This window comes from Morone saxatilis, unplaced genomic scaffold (assembly GCF_004916995.1).
Source record: "Morone saxatilis isolate NCDOM2014 unplaced genomic scaffold, NCSU_SB_2.0 Contig7, whole genome shotgun sequence".
Lineage (NCBI taxonomy): Eukaryota > Metazoa > Chordata > Actinopteri > Moronidae > Morone > Morone saxatilis.
The window spans coordinates 16,637,377-16,658,844 of NW_023340246.1; the positions used below are offsets into that span (position 1 = coordinate 16,637,377).

At 38.6% G+C, this 21,468-nt stretch overlaps 1 protein-coding gene across 2 annotated transcripts in view; it reads left to right on the plus strand.

The window, feature by feature from the left end:
* The first annotated feature begins 2,161 nt into the window (after positions 1 to 2,161).
* Positions 2,162 to 21,468, plus strand: part of otofa (otoferlin a) — a 73,839-nt gene continuing 54,532 nt past the window's right edge. For both annotated transcript variants that reach the window (XM_035679333.1, XM_035679332.1), the window contains exons 1-2: positions 2,162 to 2,473; positions 9,497 to 9,555. In XM_035679333.1, coding sequence (XP_035535226.1) covers positions 2,392 to 2,473; positions 9,497 to 9,555 — 141 coding nt within the window. In that variant the 5' untranslated portion in view covers positions 2,162 to 2,391. The remainder of the gene's footprint in view (positions 2,474 to 9,496; positions 9,556 to 21,468) is intronic.

A 21,468-nucleotide genomic window follows, 5' to 3' on the forward strand; every position in this document is an offset into this window, starting at 1 on the left:
CACTCACACAGATAGAGAGGGTGAGATATGGTTGGATTGCTCCTCAGGTGACGCTACAGCCAGCTCAGTATAGTGAGTACAAGCTGTCTTGTCTTGTTATACACATGCCTGAGGTTATTTATGTCAGGTCCTGCTTTAATTCCCCTGCAGAGAGATGACAAGATGGCTGTGTTGAAATAGGCCTTCTCTGCTAATATACTGTATCAGGTTAGACTGACTGTCCGACTGAGTTTATGTGAATTTGTGTTGTGTTCCAGTTCTATCAGCCGTTTTACTTTATCTATTTTGTCGTTTGTGGATTATTATATATTTGTGTTGCATTTGCCTGTTAGGCAGAGGAGTGGTCAACATCTAACCATGTTTAAAGACACAAGTTATATTTTTTTCTGAAATATAAATGCGGCCTTTTAAGACTGTTGGTGCTACTCCTTTAGGGTATCTCATACAGAGATGATGAATTACTAAAACCCGCTCTTTCATTCGACCATTGTCTTTAATCTTTCTCTTATTTTCTGGGAGAGAAAACATTGAATTAATGGTCCGTTAATGGTCCGGGGTTGTTCAGTAAACAGAAACACCAAGCATTGAGAAAGAACTTGTCAATACATACTCTGTTGCCAGTTTATAGCTAAAACTAGGCAGTCTAATGCAATGTCATGCAATAAATCACCCACGAAGGTTATACTGTTACACTTGAACCCATTTAGGTTAAACCAGTGGTTTTTAAACTGGGGTCCAGGTCCTTGAGTGCGTTGTAAGGGGTCCCAAGGAAAAGGAGGATTAGAATATTTTTTATTTTATTTTTTTTAAGTTGGAACAACAAGTGAAGAAATAGTGTTGGTGGTTTTTATCAACTGTAATTTATAATGATTCCAGTTTGATCATTGATTCACTATGAAGACTTTATAATCTTGAAAATAAATAAATAAAATAAAATAAATTGACATGAAAAAGTTTGGGAACTTCTGGGCTAAACTACGGTGACACAGCTGCTGAATGTACATGTCAAAGTGTCAGACTAAACCACATTATCACACAGTATATGTATTTTTGTTTGAGGCCATTTTCTGTCCTATCTGATAGTCAGTTCCATGTCTTGGCAGGACCAATAAGCTGTGCCAATAGCCTGAGTGTGTCCCTGTGCCTGCTGGGATGTTGGGGACTAGAAATCACAGTGCTGTCAGAGGGATCTGTGCTGCCGTCAGTGTAACTACTGGAGGGAGATAGTGGCATTGCTGACGAAAGTACAGTTTAGTTTTTACTGGTCTCAGGTTATTTTTTTCTTTAGCTACAACTCCTCAAAAATGTTGCATAAGTTTGGGCTCTTACCTTTTTGACCTTGCAACAACATCTGGTGAACCAGTGAATTATCCCTCATTCTCCTCCTCCTGAAAACCCTCTCAGGACCCCGACAGCTACCTGGACTCTGGTTCTGAAAACTCTTGGCACAGCTGCCTACCTGCTGGTCTTTCCTTGTAACAGATATATGGATTACAGCGTCCCAGCCTGCAGGTAAAATGTTGTTTCTGTTGTTTGTTACCAGAGCAGAAAGGCGGACCACAGCCCAGGACCAGACAGGGAGAAACAAAGCTAATTTGACCTCTGACCTTAATCATCCTTCACTAATAATAAAGGGGGAAATTAAATGCCTGGAAACGGTATTTTGCTCAGCATCTGTCCTAAAGAATAAGATTAAATCCTACAATACAGTAAGTTTTAGAAGGTAAACATTAAGTATTTATAGCAAAGAGACACATCAACACTAAAATGACATTATATTTAAACTTTGTATTTAGTAACCTACTACATACATTTTACCATGCAATTGAAATTCATATTCTAAAGGAAGATGAAGATTACACACTGACTTTTTGAAACGGTTCTTTATGAATCAACTGAAAGCTAATAGCTGAATATATTCTCTATAGATTCTCGTTTAAGTCTGCAGTGAAGATCTGTTAAGACAGCATAGGCTCATGACCACAGACGATTTTTACTCACTGAAGAAAGGGGGGGAGCAAATCCCAGGACTGGACTGATCTGATCTACAACTAGAGCATCCACCATCCCCAGGCTGAAGCTGAAGCCCACCCCCGCCCTTCCTGCACGACGGGCAGAGTAAAACCAAGTGCCAGCCCGGAGATGCGCGACAGACCCAGCAGCCACGGAGCGAGAGAAAATGTTAACAGGAGCCTATAATTAATTTTCTTTTGTTTCTGTTCGAGAAAAAAACAAAACAAACTATTCTACATGCTGCCCGTATGGAAAACGTTTTTGTATCCGGACGCAAGGAGAGGCTCGCCTAAAGATCATTAAAACACAGATTGCACCAAACCGGTTCAAGTTTTTATCTGTGTGGAGTAAAATTACTCCCCTGACGAGTGTGGACTAATGATGGCTTTAATGGTTCACCTGAAGACGGTCGCTCACCTTCGGGGAAAAGGTGACAGGATCGCCAAAGTTACATTCAGAGGTAGGATGTATTTAGCTGCAGCGTTTCTGTGTTATAGCCTGTATGTGTTGAAACTGAATCACCCTGCGTAGTGTGCCCTGGTTTGATTTATGTTAGACGACAGGATGGGAGGTAATCAGCGGTCCTGGCTGCGTAAAAAGTTGGGGAATCCCCCTCCTGGATCAGTGGTCACCTGAGACGCGCTGCGCTCTGATGTTTCACTGCGCCTTTTTATCCAAGGAAGGAAATCTGACTAATATCCTTCAAATTAAGACAGAAAGAGAAACCTAAAACACAGTCAGTATACGATTTAATAGAATCATACACGAAAATCCAACCCCAATCATTTTGCACTGCATTTCATATACTCCTTAATATTCATATTATCTACAATATATATGTTGTCTCACACCTTTTAAAGTACTACATAGGCAAACTGTATTAGAAATAGGGTGCTTATATTCCTGCTAATGAAAATTCATGATGTTATATCACAGCTATTATATCCAGTCTTTTGCTGCTGTCAGGACATGGACTTCTCTTATGATTTATTAGAATTAGAACTATTAAATATTGCCACATAAAGAAAGAGCAATTTGTCACTCTCTGTACAGCTCTGGGGACATATAGTGACATTACAGTGATTTCTCATTACTGTTTTCACTGGATGTGTCCATTGGTAATTTTACTCATAGAGCAATAAAGGAGCGAGATGCCAGTAGGTTACAAATGATTGAGCTGAGTGCATTGATTACTGAAGATGGTGTTAAAGGTGGGGGTTTATTGTACCTTCGGGGTAATTGCCAATCCTCTAGTTTTATGGCATTTTATAGCTCTTACAGGGCCATTGTCCTAACACCTGACCTGCTATGTCTCTCCTGCTGTTCATTGGAGGGACATTTGGAGGGAGTTCAGTGGATTCATTCATCAGGATCGTACGTTTCTTTCTGTGTGTGTGAATGTGTGTGCTGTCCTGCTCAGCAGAGCGCGCGCGCAGCGCGCGCGCGGCACAGCAGAGAGAGACAGAGGAAGAGAGATAGGCGTGTGTTTTTCAGCACCTTGGACAGCGATCAGTCCACTCTCTGACAGATGACAGGTGTTTAGTCCCAGGCGGATTCCTTGCTATCAGCATCAGGATGGTGTAGGATGTTGCAAGACCACCACCCATTCTTTCTCTCTGCATTGTTCTGTGACTGTGTGCGCACTGGAGAGAGGATGGGCTTCAGTGGTGTGCTCTGCACCGCAGTGAATTCACCAGGGTCTCGATATTACATGAACTGTGTCATCCATGTCAACGATAAGATCTTCTACTCTTCCTCCCCATGGTTCAACTGTCAGCACAGTAGCTGCAGTTCTGTTTTGTTTTAATTTCAAATAGCTGAAGGGTGTGTGTTTGTGTGTGTATGTGTGTGTATGTGTGCCGTTTTTTACCCCAATTTTTGCCCTACAATATCTGATTTAGTCAGTGCAGTTTTGAAATCTGCTCAGTTTAAGACACAAGGGACTTTCACTGGTTTTTCTCTTATGTCAGAAAAAAAGCAGAAGCACATATTTAATCTTCATTCCAGTTAAAGACAAGTGACACATGCCAAAAAACACATCATAAAAGATGTGTAAATACCCATTATATACATACCTGCCAAGTTAAACTGGTCCTACACCACATTCTGTGTCGCATCAGATTCTGACCTGAATAGGAATTTCAGCTTTATTATCACTGTTAAGGTTTGTACTTTATTCTAATGACAAAATGTTGATAACTGTTTATCAAAAACCTGTGACCCCCTATATATTCAGAAAGTTAGAGAAAGAGTCACAAATTGCTGTGAAAGTACGAACCTTATAGAGCAAAGGTAATATAGTCTATGTTGGTACTTTGGTCTTTTTCATCCTCTAGTGCCACAGAATATGATGGGTCAGAAACTTCTGTACACTGAAATCACAGCTAACACAATCTGTGGCCCATATATACTCAGGTGATAACGTTGTTTGGCACCAGCTCTCGATATAAATTAAGATATACAGTAAGATAAAATTGTTGCAGCAGTGGCTGAAAATCCTAATCTGGTCAGAAAATACGGTGTAAGTGATGATTTTGGCCTCCTCGTGGTGGAAACAAGTTGATCTTTCATTTGGAGTAGGGCTGCACGATATGTCAAAAACATAATATTTCGATTATTATGATATATATTGCGAATGCAATAGATTCACAGTTAGTGTGGGAATGATCATTTTTGCATCACAAATCTAAGTTTTACTGAAAAAACTATTAAAATCCTCTGTAGAGGCTCTGTACCAAACAAACGTGTTTTTTTACACCTGAAGAAGAAGTTATTTAGGCCAGGGCACCTCTGCAGCATTATAGTACTTCATTATAATGCTGTTAAGTCACACATTTTGCCTCTGCAATTTGCAAATTGCATGCATATTGTGATAAATGCTGTGTTTTCCAGCGAGCTTGCTGGTTGCTAACTTTGTCGTTGGTGCTGAGCTAGTTTGTGCCTTTCATGAAGCTAACGTTATTATTTTTAGTAGCAAACAGTTATCGGCTTAGGCTCACACAGCAAACCATCGAAAAGTAAATTAACTGGCGATGTCTGGAAAAGGCAGAAGCAGCAGATGGCATTTTCAGAATATTCTAAGACTCTTTTTACCAACTGGATGAAAAAATGATTTTAACCAGTTAGCCGACGAGCCTCCATCTTTGTTTTGATTGTGAAACAAATTTGCGACTTGGGGTTAAAACAACTTAGTGCAGACGTAATAATTATTTCATCCAGATGTTTAGAAGAATCTTTAGGATTGTGGAAACACCTTTACGTCAATGGCCTTCTGGGTTAATAAGGAATGCAACTTGTTATGCTAATTAGAAGCATAAAACCGTGCTATGAGAGCAGTAGATCAGAGCTATAAAGTTGCTTTACAATGAGCTGACACTCACTTTAAAAGCCCTGTAAAGCTGAGGGATAGTGATTTTTTCTCACTACCAGCAACCCAGCAACTCATCATATTTATTTAACGTGATCAATATAGAAAATATCAGTTATAGCCGCTTAAAATTTACATGAAACTGTTTAATCTGACATGTGACATATAGACAAGATTCATATATAAAAGTATTGTCTCAAAGATGTAATTTAGGTGTATCATACACCCACATTTACATCCTGTTTTCCGAGGTTTATGTCTCTCTCCTCAGCTTTGCCAAAAGTTCTTATGGGGCTTTATAAATATTCTTCCTTAAAATCATTCAATTGGTTTGTTTTATTTTTATCTCAAGGCATTGTTCTTTATTTGACCAAATTATATGTTTTTAAAATATGGCTCTATATTTCATATTAGCCTGACTAAGATATCTATGATACTTCTGGGAGATTTCTTTATTTAGCAAGAGATTGTAAAGTGTAACCCTGTGTTTGAAGGCATGATGTTGAATTAAAAGTAAATAAAGAAATCTCTTCATCTGAGAGGTCAACTGTAAAGGGTATGTTATACATTTGGATATTTATGGGTCATTAGATAACAGAGAGCAGAGAATCGCAGGAAAGGTGGGCGAGAGAGAGCTGTAGAACAACAGATATGAGCTGGGATCAAACTCATTGTACACTGAATCACCACAGCGCCCACCATATGATTAATTTCATTTAAACGTTACTGTCTTCAGCTGAGTAAGTGCTTCGTATTTTACAAATACCAGAAAAATATATAATTTTCCAGTTAAAGGAAGCTGATGTCTTTATCAGCAGTTAATTTGCCCACAGATGGTGAAATTATTTTAAAAGTGAAATTTTGTTACCCTCTTCACATCCTGAAAATAAACAATTTATCCCTTTCCTCTCACCCCATCTCTCTTTCTTCTTTATCCTTCCCTGAGTTTCATCCAAAATCAGCCATTTACAGAAGACATAAGAATGTGTTTTTCCACCCACTTAAACTTCTACTCACAGTACATGCGTCAATCATGCGTCCCAAGTCTCTTTAAATGCCCTGGGTTTTTGAGTCATATTTATCCAGCAGACTGTCAGTGGGACTTCCTGAATGCTTTCAGCTCAAACAACTTCCTGTCTGGATAGGAAATGGTCTGCCAGGAAAACCCAGCCCCCCTCTGAGCACATCAAACCATATATGAGCTCTAGAGAGGCTTGTGGGAAGGTGTTATGCATGCATGTCAGACTACACATGCTATGTCTGACAGAAAAAGAGACCTAATGTGGTATATAACGAGACTGCCTATCCAGTCATTATTATCTGGTACCATGGACAATGAATGAAGTCTTCTTCAAAGGCGAAGCATCAGAACTTAATTGATTTTCTGACAAGTCTTTGATGAATAGACCGTAGACTTATCTTTGGTCTATAGCTTTATCAAAAACGGCACTCCAGCTCTTGTTGGGCCTCTGCACAATAGCCTGCAGGATCACACGCACACTGTGGAATTAAATTAGAAATTTAAACATGATTTCTGCTTTCAAGATATTCCACTACAGCTTGCCTCTTTCAACCTAACTCTCTTTTTCTGTCTGTCATCTAACACTTATCAAACCTCTTGACATCATCACTGCTGCTTGGACAGTTTGTTTGAATTCTAAATCTTTAATATTCTCTTGACTGAAACTGAGCTTTGTGCAATATACCGTTTTCCTGCACACATCATTTAAATTCCTTTCCTTCCCTGCAGCATGCTGAAACTCTTGTCTTTATGTAGAGCAGATATTTTCTGTGTGTTTAGTTGCAATTATGGTACCTATTTAGGATGTACACCATCTCTTGTTTGGTTCGTAAATTGGTCAGGAAATAAGACTAAATTAAATCACAGTACGGATGAACAAAGATGAGATTCTCAGGGGCATACAGGGAGAAAGATGCAAAAAATGCTTTCCACTTTCCTATTCTACACTCAATTTTATGTTCTTTTTCATTTTAGGTACAGGTAAAACTGACAAAAAGCTTAAAAACCACCTCTGCCCCCCACTTCATCTGTGTTAGCATAAATCTTTCCTAGTGTTCTCCATCCTTTTACTCTTTTTTATCTCAGTCCGTCTGCTTGAAACCAAGCTCTTCATTCCTTTTCTTTCCTTCGCCACAGGTCGATTCTTTCAATGCCGCTCCTCTCTCTGCTCTCAATCGCTTTATTTCTCCCTGTTTTCAGCCAAGGCCACAAGGCAACCTGATTAGCAGAATGTTGTTTTAGTATTGTGTGGAGCACCTTACATAAGTTTCACATGATCTACTTTTCTAAACCCACGTCTCAGTTAAATGAAAAGACTGGTGTGACAGTGTGTTCATCGTCGCTGTTTTGAATAATGTAGGAGGAATATTGTATCTCTCCCTCTCTGACATTTAAGTGGTGTTTATTTTCTAAAAATGATTTCAAAGGATGTGGCTGTAGAGAGTGGGGAGTGATGGGAACGAGAGATGAGAACACTCGTAAAAGAGATCATGAACTAGAGTCAAAATGGGCTAATTTTCTCTGTGAAATTATACCAATCAGGTTGTGTGAAGTACAATATATTTTCACTTTTCCTTTTGCATGTTTGTGTGTCTTTTTCTTTTTCTAAATCCAAGAGGTTGTTTGCTCTGTGAATGTGTGAAAAGATACTTTCAACACAAATAATGATAATAATACGTCAGAGCCAGGCAGGATCTATTTATTTTCATTCAAACTTATTATTACAGCCAAACTGACAGGGGCTGTAATTAACTTTCTAGGTCCCTGCACATGTGTGTAGACATATATATGAATGTGTGTCAGTACACATCAGCTGTCCACACGCACCTAAACAAATATCAGCACCCACACAAAGCCTCAGATACACAAAGCAAACTACCGCAACAAAGCAGAATGCACACACCAGTCCGGCACCATTCATGAGGATCACAAAACAACCAGGTGAACACAAGCAGTGGCACGCATGAGTGAGTCAGGTCACTGCACAGTAAATGCCCTGTGTATAACCTTAAATACACAATGCACCAAGAGATTATTGTTTTCATGATCATTTAAGGACGCCATATGGAAATTATGTACATTTTGTTTTCCTTAATCTCAATTCTGCTGAAGTCTTCTCTGTCTCTGTTTGCTTTTCTGCTTTTATTCTGTCGCATAGTGAGTCATAGTAGCCATTTAATTGTCTGCATTTCTTTTCTGTCTCCTGTGGCTCCACACAACCTGTCTCATTTGTGTGTTTTCCAGGTACTTAGGCATGAATTTGTCTTTTCAGTGCTCTTAATTGTGACAAATGTAAACTGACTTTTGACAGTAATGGGAACATTTTAATGTTGATCAGCGTATCTAAATGTGATGATACATTCATATATCCAATCTATATCTGACAGACAGTGGTGGAATAAGTATTCAGATCATTTACTTTATTATAAGTGATAATCCTGCAATTAAAATCCTGCTATTTCATTCTTTATTTCCCTAGAGTGTTCTCTCATCTTTTATTTCAATTAGGAAAATTAATTCACGTATCATAGCATTACTGTGCATTTTACCCCAGTTCTGCAGATCTGCAAACCCATTTTGGGTCCAAACGCTAAGTCTGGGAAATACTGCATTATAGTTAGCTATTACTGATGTGTCAGAGGTGGAGCTAGATTTTATTACTTTATATACAGGAATATAGTTTTTTCCACTTCCCAAACTAGAGCCATATTAAAGCTTTAAAAGATATAAAGTTATAAGATGAAAAACATCAAGGTTCTGCTACACAAATTTGTATTAATTTTTAGAACTTTGTGAAATAGTAAGTAAGTTTACCTCTTGAACGTCAAACAGTTTTTAAATGTAAAAATCTTAGAGGTTAGTGGGGGAAATGTCTCTTTAACAACTCATAGACGTGTAAAATGTGACACAAAAAGGGGTTGAGATCATCAAAAAACAAGCCACTAGTCGATTTTATAAGCTCTAATGTAAAAATTATATCATGTAGAAATTATATAAATTGCTGTGTGTCTGACCACTCAACCAGAAATTACAATAATTGCCATGTCATAATTGAACAGTTTATCTGATTTTAACCTCTAAATTCCTCCTTCCAGGTCTGTCTTTCTACAGCCGGGTTGCAGAGAACTGTGAGGAGGTGGCACACTTTAATGAGGTCAGTGTCTTCATTTTTCAGTCATACACTTACGCACCTTGTTAATGACCGATCAGCAATTATCTCTTAACTTAATAGAAACCACAATCTACCACAAGACTTCCAGTATCTACTGCAGATAACTAACAGGTTTTTACTTTTAATTGATGTCTGTTCTTAGATTTAAGTGATGACATTAATTTCAAACCTAACAGTATGTTATATTAGGCATACATTAGTACTGGAAATTTCCCTTTTACACCTACACAATCTGTTAATGTAACTGCTGTGCAGGTGGCATCTTTAAACAAATGTTCACCTGTTTCAGTTCTTATTACTTGAAAATAGCTTCCTTGGATAAACTTAATAGTAAGCATACTTTAACATAGAACATATGTTACACTTTACCTCCCATTGTGTGATTGAATATGATGTAGTAATATGCTTTACTTTCTGTGCGTAGGTTTTTAAAGAATTAGAGATACAGTATAGGAGTACTATAATTAATTATACTACTCCTAATTAATTATATTATTATTACAATCATGTTGTTGAATTATTCTCATAAGAACTTTAACACTGTATGTTTATATTGTCCAGCTGCTGTTTCAATTTAAAGAGCTCTTACTCTTTCTGAATCTCTGCAGAGGATCAGTTCCATCCATTTTGACCATATCCCAGCATGCATTGTGCTAGAGGCAGGGTACACCTTGTACTAGGGATGCACTGTTTTATCATCCGAACATCAGTATTGGCCAAAATTCACCTTGTATATATGTTTATATGTTGTGTCACATCAATTTTGCGCTGGCTAAAGGTTGCGTTTGTTATTTTCAACTTGGATATTGGAGAAATAATCACCTCCGTTTTCCAACATCGGCACAAATTAGCAATTGACAGAGAGTAAGCAGCTGTTCGGATCTGCGTCTCACATCTTGATAATAAAAATAAAACAAGCTGCAACAAGGCAGAGATGCTTATCTTTGTCAACAAAAAAACATCAGCATCAGACAGATTGTTATTTTAACTTTTCTTATCTGTATCTTGTACCAGAATTTCACAATTGGTGCATTCCTACCTTGTACAGCCAGTCAGCCAAACACATTATGCCCTCACATTTACATCTAAGAGCAATTTGAAATTTGCCTCAAAGTATATTCTTACTTTTTGGCTCGCTACACGCAGAGCACTCTGACTTAGTAATTAACATTGGTATTGCACGTATATAGAAAAATGCAGAATCATCCAATATAAATGTAAGGGGATACTGGACTGCACACACAGTCCACACAAACCCAGGCACTTCATGCTGTGTGGCAACAGTGCCAACCACTCAGCTGGACAAGGATCATGTCATCGTCACCTAATTATTGTTCTAACCCAAAATCTTGCTCATTTTAGCTCGCAAATGGCCAATGTCTTGCCAAGTGTCTCCTAACGACCCTCTACTGTTCACTGATGGCCTATCAGGGTCTGGAGAGACAGTGGCCTCCACCCATGCCTGACATTAAACACTTGCTCTGTTGTAATTAAACAAGACACTCCACACTCTGCTGCTGATGTGAGGAAGATCTGGTCCCCTAAATAGCTCGTCTGCCAGACCTGGAAGTTCTTTTAACTTGAAAAAGAAAGTTTAGTGGACATGAATTCTTTACAATTTCACTTGATGTCCAGGAAATTACTAAAACATTATTCTGAGCAACAGCACAGACCTGAGGAAGGCTTTCAGAACCTTGAGGTTTTCACTGGAGCCCCTCTGGTGCTGGCTAGTCAGTTTCTTTTCACCATGGCTGGGGCTTCTGGGAAATGTTCCCAATAGGATTCCTGCAGGCTCCTGTCACACTGAGAAACCAGCGTTATGATGGATTTAAATGCAAAGAGTCATATAAAGGGAGTAGAGAAGGGAAATAAGAAAGAGATGAGGGTTGAGGGATCAAAAGAGAAATGCTGCTGGAGGAAATCCACACAGAGTGGAAGCATAAGAGACAGAACAGAGGTAGAGGATAAGGTGAGGGAATGAACTAAGAAAAACAAAAGAAAGAGAGCCTCAAACGCGTACAGTACCTTCCCAGGGGAGGTTTGACTACAGTTTTTTCCCCCTTTGAGCTGCTTGCTTTTGCAAAGAAAAACATTTTCCCTTTGATGGGTTCACAAGCAGAGTGCTGCTTCCTTTGCTGATAACCAGAGCTTTCTTGTTTTCAGTCTAATCAGGAAAATGGCTAAATGACTGTACGCATTTGGCCCCTTGCATAGTCATGCACAAACACAGCCACTTACACGTATACAGTACATACACAGTGCCTGCAGAAAGATTGTTGTTTCTGTAGCGTCACGGATGAAGTGTAACAAAAGGGAGAAATGTGTCAGAATTATATATAGTGGTACATTATATTATTCCTAAGGCCCGACTGCAGTAACTGGTATAGAGCTCAGTGGCTGGCACTGATATGTGATCTCTTGTGACAGCCTCACCCGATGCTCCCATCTTGGTCCTGTAGTGCTGGGGAGGTCGTTAGCATCATTCAGCATCAATAAAATGTCCAGGCTTCCTTTGGGACAACTTGTGCTTCCAGTAGTTCCTGAGTCGGTGTATATTTGTGTGTGTGTGTGTGTGTGTGTGTGTGTGTAGCATGCTGCTGGTGCCACCCCCAACAAACACTTAAGCAATTCCTCATCACATCCTCCTCATCTGACATCTTCATCCTCAGCTCTGGAACATTTGCACAGCTCAGTAAGCTCAGTCCAGCCCCTGCAGTTGAGGCCCATTAGCATAGAGTTGTGTGCCTTGTTGCTTTATGCATGGACTAGCAGGACGCCTTTGAACTAGTATGCGGATAGACTGGATGGGGAATCTGTATTCATTATTCATTCCATGGTGGGACTTGGCTTTTAGCTGCAGTACACCAGGGCTTCCCCCTCACTAGTTAGACATAACTGGAGCAAAGAACAGAAAGGCCTGCAAGTACAATATGTGGCCACAGGGTTTACTGAGTATGGGCCTGCAGATATAGCTAACGTGTAAGTGTCCATGTCAGTGTCTGAGCAAAGGAAATGCAAAAGGAATGTAGGAATATGTGTTTATTTAGTTTAGTTTAACTATGCAGACAAGGCAAGGGGAATTATTATACAAACATAATGAATGCAAGAATATTCCTTCTCCGCTAGCTTCCAGCTGCTACAGCCCTACAGTGTACAGTCTGACTTTTTAATGAGAGTCTAGCGATTATGCAACGCAAAATTCTGAATCATATGACTGTTTCATTACTTTTTTAGTACTGTTTTCAACCTTTTGTCCCACAAATTATATTTTTATACGACTATTTTGCAACTGAATGCCACCAAAATTATGTTTTTATCACCATAATAAAGGGACATTTTACAAGATATCAAGTTACACAATTTAGAATCAGACTTCTATAATGTTGCCTAAACTGAACCACCAATGGGATTCAAAATATGAAACCCTTGATTGAAGCGTTATAGTCCTGTCCTCTATACAGGGTCCAAAATTAATAGCCGCTAAGTGCCAAATTATGGTAAATTTGGGGTTTGGCTGGAAAATAAATTGGGATCATTGAAAAAATTATTTGGATTCACAGCATAGGACCAGGTTTATAATGCTGTGTTGTATGTGAGACCCTCACATCTTATCAAGTAAAAGCAGCTTGCTACTATTTGTGCTTTCTACACAATGTTTGTCTATGTTTTTGCCTTAAGAAGTATCCGTGTTACATGTTATTAGAGATGTGGCAACACATTTCTGGTGTTAAGCAACCAAAAACCCGCTGCAGAGTCCTTATATCACCGTCTGTGCACATCCCATGCTGTTTGTGATGTTTCCAGTCAGGATGCTTTCTATAGCTCCTCTGGCAATTGGCACTGGAATTTTGCTTCCTTATGTTTCCTTATGAAATACAGTCATTTCTGTGCTTTCTTAACCAGGGTGGTGATATGAAATAACCATGAGAGGTTGTCTTTCACAATGTCTGTCTATGTCTTTACTAAAAGAACCATCTGCGTGACATGTTATTAGCTATATATATAACAAATATTTTTGAAAAAGTTCATTTTGACCCAGACTCTGCAACCAACACACTCTATATGACTTGTAGTACAAAAACCTAGAATTTTCTCTGTAACAAACATAGTTAATTAACATAATCCAGGCAGTAATTATGATTCCCAATTTAATTTGGCAAAGAAATGAATAGTATATAAACATCATTTTTAGGTGACAGTTTGCTGTTTAAGTAGTTGTTATGTCAGTGTTGATGGTCTCTGTCTCAGTACTGAGAGCCTCATCAGTCCAATCAGGACTCTGAACTCAAGAGCATGCTACGGCTGACCAAAGAGAGTAGGAAGAGACCACAGTGAGGTCACTTCCACAAAACTTCCCTCGGTAATCAGGTTTGGGAAGTTAGTGGGCTCGAGTAAGGCGTATCTGTTATATGAGAACATAGCACTATCAGGGTGAGGTTTTTAAACTAATATACATCATACCCAGTAGTACATAATTCATATCCAGTGAGCCACGGAGAATATAAGACTCTTCAAACATAACTTCATGCATTAGGGTGATCCGATCTACCCCTGGAGGTCATATTTCAGCTAATGATTTACTGACCACTTGACCACCAATAAGGAGAAGAGGAGTAGCATTTGCCTCCAGACTAGACTCAAGCTGGCATATTGCATTCGCTAAAAATAGTTTAAGAACTTCTCTACTTTTTGAGATTCAGGGCTGCTCCAGGGAGGTGCTTTCCCATCTCTGAGTATACTGAATAAATGATGATTTGAGCAGAATATTTTCTTTGCCCACTTAGAGTTGGAGGGAAACTGAAAACTGAAAAAATCTGAGCAGCCAAAATGAGCACAGTAGAATCCACAGTTGGCATATTTACTGTATAGAACGTTGTTTTTGATATGTTTTGGTGTTGTTTATGTATTAGTGTTGTGGATTTAGTGTGCTGTGTTTATTTTTTATTTTGTCATTTTAAATCCACAACACAAAACACTTAAAAAATCATCCCTATGTGTATGTATATATATATATATATATATATATATATATATAAAGGGATGCTCTATTTTTTACCTTTGTTGTGTGAACCCTTAGGAGAAGAAAAATCCTAAGCGTCTACTTCCTCTTGCTGTTTCTGTGTGTACTCATGTGCATCAGATTGTAACTCCTCTGCTTTAAGGAGTCCCTCTCAAGAGTGACACTGCACCAAACACTGGCACAATAAACAAAGTAAATTAATTCACAGAAAGGTTTTTAAACTATAAAATATAAATGTGCACAAAACATAAAACTAGGATAACACATTCAAATGTTGATTAATTCAATATATCTATTGTCAAGTCAGTGATTCAGGGGTTTGTACATCTGAAGCATAGCCCAGTAAGTATGAGTCAGAGCTCTATAAGGCTGTAATTAAGGCATTTTAAGGCACAATAATTTGAGCTAAATACTAACATCAGACTTCACAATGACAGTGATACATTCAACAGGCATGTTTACTATGATAAAATAAAAACACTTTAACTGGTTTATAGATATTTAGTCATAAACCAGTCTTGGACTAATTTAAATTTTGACTAGATGGTGGTGCTAGAGGAAAAGTGAGGGAATAACCAAAGTTCTTAGGATTCATCCTGTAGACAGTCTGTCCAGTAGTTGTTGACATTTTGCAGTCTGTACCAACTGACAGGTCGACTACTCCATTTAACATCCCAGGTCACGTCCATGTCAACATCCTGCTCAGAAAGCAACTGGGATGAAGCCAAATAGATTTTCTTGTGGTCCAATTGTCCAACTTCATGAGATCAAGATTCCATAGATTGTGGTGAGAAGCAGGTGAGAAATGTATAGCTGTAAGCCTTTTGGGGTACTGTATAGCCAGCTAACAGAGCACTGCAGTACTAGTGAACAGTATATTACTGTAAACAGTTTGGAGGTATGGTTGTAAGACGCATTGTGCCAGGGCAGCTGCTAACAATAACTGTTATCATCCTTGTCCACACATTTTCTTATTCTCCACAAGTACATAACTTTAATTAACAAATATAATGAATTTAGTCGCAGCTTGGGCTTTTGTTTTACCATTTGTGACACACGTTTGGATAAAAAGGCACCGGATATACAGAAGATAGAGCTTCTGTTGCTGAAAAGAAGAAGGAAAAAAAGTCTATCTCGGCAGAAAAGTTTTTACTTTAGGGGTGAGTCTCTCCCAGAACAACACCATCTACTTTCAAGGAGCAGCTTACTTGACAAATGCGTTGTTCATTATCTCTGCACCATCTGGTCTTCCACAGCAGAAACTGGGGAGCTAATTGCAGTTTTATTAGAGTCCAGCTTGAAACAAAATGAGATTTCATTGAATTAACTGGCTAAAGAGTCTGGTACCTGTTGGCATTGCCACTCAATTACAAGAGGAGGAAGAGTTTCAAACCAAAATGAGATGTCCACCAATTGGTTTACCGTCCCTCTGCTCTGTAAAAGCATGTCCAGACATTGTCAGTAACCACTAATTGTTGGTCTGGCATGGTATTAATGCAGTGATGATTAATAACGTACAAAACAGAGCTTGTAGCTGCTACAATCGTAATAAATATACATTCTGGGTGAGTGAAAGACTCTGATTTGATTACTGTCAATATGTCTACACCCATGACATTTTATTTAACACACATTGTAAATTAGACCGAGATAAATGCAGAAACATTGGAGCGTGCAGATAAAATGACATCGGAGAAACAGAGCGGGGATGGAGATGAAAACAGGGATAGACAGTCCAATTGGAAAAAGTAAATTGAGACTGAGTTGTAGGGTGGTGGGGAGGATGGAGTGGGCATGCAGCGATGTCAGTGAATTGGACAAGATCGAGTTTCTCAGCACAACCAGCTTATCAGCTTCTAGATGCTGTTTCATCTAGATTGTCAGACACACATTGTGCACACACATAGTCTATGTGTTGCAGCAGTGAAAGGATTCAGATCCTTTTCTCAAGTAAAAGTGGCAATACTCCAATATAAAAACATCCCAATACTGCATTTAGAAAGATACAAGTAAAAGTACAAAAGTATGACAAGCAAAATGTATTTAAAGGTCCAGTGTGTGACATTTAGGAGGATTTATTGGCAGAAATGGAATATAATATTTATATAAGTATGTTTTAGTGTATAATCACTAATTCATGGTTTCTTCTGCAGATAGGGCCTTTCGCATATTTTGAGAGTAAGTTGATTTCTCCTACACACTTCATAGCCCATTCTCATTCCCAGGTTGTCAAATACAGACGTGAGCTGTATTGGGTTAGTTGCTATCTGCAACTTCACCACTAGATGTCACTGTATCATACACATTGGTCCTCTATATTATAATTATATAAGTACCATTTTAATGTAATGGTTGGGTTGAGATGGAGATCATTTGCACTACTGTTTAGCTGTCAAATTAATGTAGTGGAATAAAAAGTACAATATTTTCCCCTGAAATGTAATGGAGTATAAAGTCATGCATATACCCAAGTAAAGCACAATCCAGTACAGTATAGTACTTGAGTAAATGTACTAAGTTACTTTCCACCACTCATGTTTGGGACCAAATATGAACCTGGTGATGCAACCCAATGGAAAAAAACAAAACTACTCTCAAAAAGTACCTAAATCTAAAAAAAATTGTAAACTCTCAAGAAAAACTGAACTTTAAAGGTTTTCCAAAGTGAGTATTAACTGCAGAGGTTTTGTATTTAAATGTATTACTTTTAATTGCTGTGTAGTCTACATCTAAATGAATCTTGATTGCTATGTAACTTACAGAAATCCATTAAACAAAGGATGGACACAGTGTCTTTCCCCTATATATTCTCATTATTAGTGCACATGTAAAAAGAACAGCAGAAAGAATAAACACACAGATGTTTTTTATTTTCAAATTACATATTTTAAGATGTGGTCTTAAATAATTTAACTCAGAGCCACTGAATGTGCTGAAACCTGTTTTTTTGTTTTTTCAGAAGATGAGTATCACGGGTTCAAGGGTTTCACAATGATAAAACTGTTATGAAATAAAACCAAACTCACATTAGACAAAAAAAAAAGAAAGAAAATGTGATTGAAAGAAGGAGAATAATGAGAGGTTGTGTCAGGGGACTGTATGTAGGCGAGTTAAGTTCCAGCATTTGATAATTTACTGTTGCAGAGGTGGACTCTCATGTACTGTACATGACAGCAAATACAGAGAAACTCTTTTCTCACAGTCCTGAATATCATATAGCATACAGAGCCCGCTGGTAAAGCTGGCTGTAATGAGAAGGTGGCTTATAGTGCCTCTTTCAGCAGCCTCCCCTTATCTCTTTTATCCTTTTAAGAATACATCTAAGCCTGCAGAATCCAAGTGCAGTAGACCGCATCATCATAAAATCACAACAAGCTTTTAAACTCAACACAAAAGACTACATACTGCATCAAGAATGTTCTTACTGCAAATATTGCACATTTCGCCCAACCCTTGTAGTTGAGCGAGTGTAAAAGATAGAACATATTCTTCATAATTAATCATAGAGGTGTTTTCATCCTCTGTGTCCATGGCAACAGTTATGACTTATCAAAGGATAGAGAGCGGGAGAAACTGAGGACGGCTCGGTCATCCATCTGCTCGCCACAATGCTACAGCGTGGGATCACAGCAATAATAGCTGCTCTTCAGTTGAGCATTTAGCCCCTCTGATAGGCCATAGTGGCCTCAAGGCTTCCGGTTAGTGAGATCATACCTGTCACTTTTAATGAGCGGCCTCACTCCGCCAATTAGCGTATCATACAGTACAAAGGGTTAGAGGGGGCGATCTGGGAATAGTAATGCGTGTTCTTCAGCCTAAAAAAACTGAGATGAGGATCTAAAATAAGACCAGTGTTGTTTATTGTTCTTGTATCAGTGCAGTGGTGATTGCTTTTCAGATTACTATCGCACATTTCTCTATCCACACAATTTGGGATACATTTTCATACCGCGAGTCAGACTGAATGTAAGAGTAGGCGCATTGCAGCAGCTTTATGTCAGTCAGTGTTTGAGGCACAGTGAATACTTGACAGCTTCAATTCTGATCTGTGCAGAGCTACAAACTGTGCAAAAAAGAACAAGAACACAGTCTTTTTTGATGTTTGTTTGTTTAAATTTTTTCATTTAAAGGCCCTGCAGGTATTTTTACTTATTTTCACAGATATGACCTGCTCAGACTGAGGTTGGGTGGAGCTTTTTTTAGAATAATAATCATAGAGGTACAATATTTCCCACCCTCAAGCTGCAATCAGACCAAAATTCAAAATGGTACGGTGTGGCCAAAGCCAGAGGGGACAGGAAATAGCACAGGCAGGGTTGTAAAGATTAACTTTAGGAATTAGTGTGGCTAACAGGCAAATCACACAAAGTTGTAGCTCTATACGTGTTTTATTAAGCACTTTACTATCTTTGCAGGTTCTCCTTCTCTAAGGAGTTTGTGAGTTGTGGAGCTGTGGCGGGCTGAATGAAGCCTGGTTACTGCAAACAGCCACCTGTGACAGCACCCCCCTGTCACTCTAAGCGGCCATCCTTAATTATGCATAACTTTAAGCTTTGATATAATTTAAACGTTATTTAAAAATTCACCCCCTGTATAGTTTTTAATGAATAGGGCATTTAGCTATAGAGACCAAAACTGTTCTCTACATTTATGTTTATAGTTTATATTTATTTTATATATATGTTTATATTTTATAGTTACATTTTCTACATTTATTTATGTACATGTATTTTCTACATACTATTTTAATATAGTTACCCATTAAGCTTTTATTGGAGTAACCATGGCAACGCTGAATCAAACATAATGACTGCTCATAAATTTCATCCCTGGTGTTTTATTCAAGTGCCTGCAGCCATTCAGTAGGCTGATACAGCACGACATAGATATTTGGCTAAATCACATAATAATGTTATTTATTCATGTCTGTTGTTAAATAAATAAATAAATTAACCTGAGTGAAGGAACTTGGGGGTGAGTGTGTGTCTACCTGGGAAGCAGAGAAGCTGAAAAATAATCATCTCTTTCTTCTGAATAACAAAAAAATATGAAGTGTATTGGAGAACTGCTTTGCTTGACAAATGTGAATATATTGAAACGTAATGTTGCATAGCACTATCTGAAATTGCTTTCTTCTGAAAAAAAGGCACATTTTTAAAAATGCAGTAGTCAATACTGCAAGTGATTTTTATAAGCCAAACTCCATTTGATTGTTTAGAAATGTAACTTTTAACTTAACTAAACCTTTCCACTTTCTCACCTTAATGGACTCTCTGCTGTCATTGTATTTGTCTGCACTGTGCAGGCATTTAAACAACTGTAAACACTTTTGTCTGTTATGGTGGCTGTGAAGGCATTAGGCAACATAAACAGCTTACTCCTTCGTGTTGTGGATTCCTGCACGTGTGTTGCTCTAGAGATAGTAGTCTTGGACATTATAGGACAGTATAGCACTTTGCACTGGTGAAGACATGTAAAGTGCTGAGACACGTAATGGGGTTAACGTGGCTGTGAGCAAAAACTTAAAGTGTGTACATCTGTGTTTGTGTGTGTAGAATAGAGAAAGAAAAAACGGGAAATGTGCCCCTGCACCAACACATACATGTGTTTGTATTGTCTGTGCAGGCACAGATTAAAATGACTGGTCTTCTCACTCTGGGGAAATTAATGTGGCTGCCTGGTTTCCCTAGTGTTGGATAAAGAAAACATAATCACGTTTGCAGTGGTGTGTATGTGTAATTTGAGCTACAGTGTGTGTCATGCTCTGGAATGTGTATATTAGGCGCCATTTCCTCCATTAGCTGTGTGTGCTGTCATCCGTACAACATTAACACCATGCTGGGGCCTCTTTCTCTTCCTCTCTTGGCTGTTCAAACACACTGGAGGAGATTTAGCTCTAAATTAGATGCTGTGCGACTGTATTAGCCATAATCTCAGCCAACTATCACCACTCTCAGAGTGTTTGCAGGCTGAATGTTGCCAGTCAAACGCAGCTCTGAAAGAGGCAGCAGTGCTGGTCTTGCCTGGCTGAAGTCTGGGAAAAGAAACCACAGACTGCAGGCCCTCAGGGCAGAGAGCACAGAGTAATGGTTTAACTCGGTTCACGTGCACTAACACACACACACACACACGTCCACGGATCCTTGAAGGCAGGTCTACCAGAAGCAGGTGGGAACCCCAGGATTTAGTAATGGGACAGTCCTGATGGATCGCTTGCCTGGCAGCCCACAGTGCTTTCCTGAATGAGAGGCCAACATCAGCAGGGGGCGAATGAGTTTTAAATCACCTGTGCAGCCCCCTGCCCTCATACAGCCTCTTTCTCAAGATGCTGTAGGACAGAGGAGAGGGCTCAGGTGTAATTTACTGAATGTGAATCAGCACACAAATTCATCATCGTTTCTAACCTTCCTAATGAATAGTTTTGTTTCTGAACTTAATTTCACAGCCTTGTCATAGTTAATCAATACAAGAGAGCTGAGTAGTACATCACAATGTTTTGTTAGACTTTACTAATACGCATGTTAATGCCTGCAAGGGCACTTGTGAATATAAATTGCTCAGATGCTTTTAGCACGTCTATCACAAAATGCTCTTCTCATATATATTTGAAAAACGAATTAAATGATATTTCAAAGGCAGTCCCTTAAAGTCTGCATCTTAATTAAACTAATTCATGGTGAATGAATAATTCTGTCTGTAAAGCTAGTAGCTCCAAGCTTGAAGGCAGTTGGATATATTTCCCTGTTAAGTTGAGCTTTAATTAGAAGTTTAGGAGGGTAAAGAGCGTTGTTCATGCTTGTTTTCATTTTATTTATTTATTTATTTTGCTGTGGAACATTTCCAGAAATACTCAAATTAAAATTTATTTTGGTCTA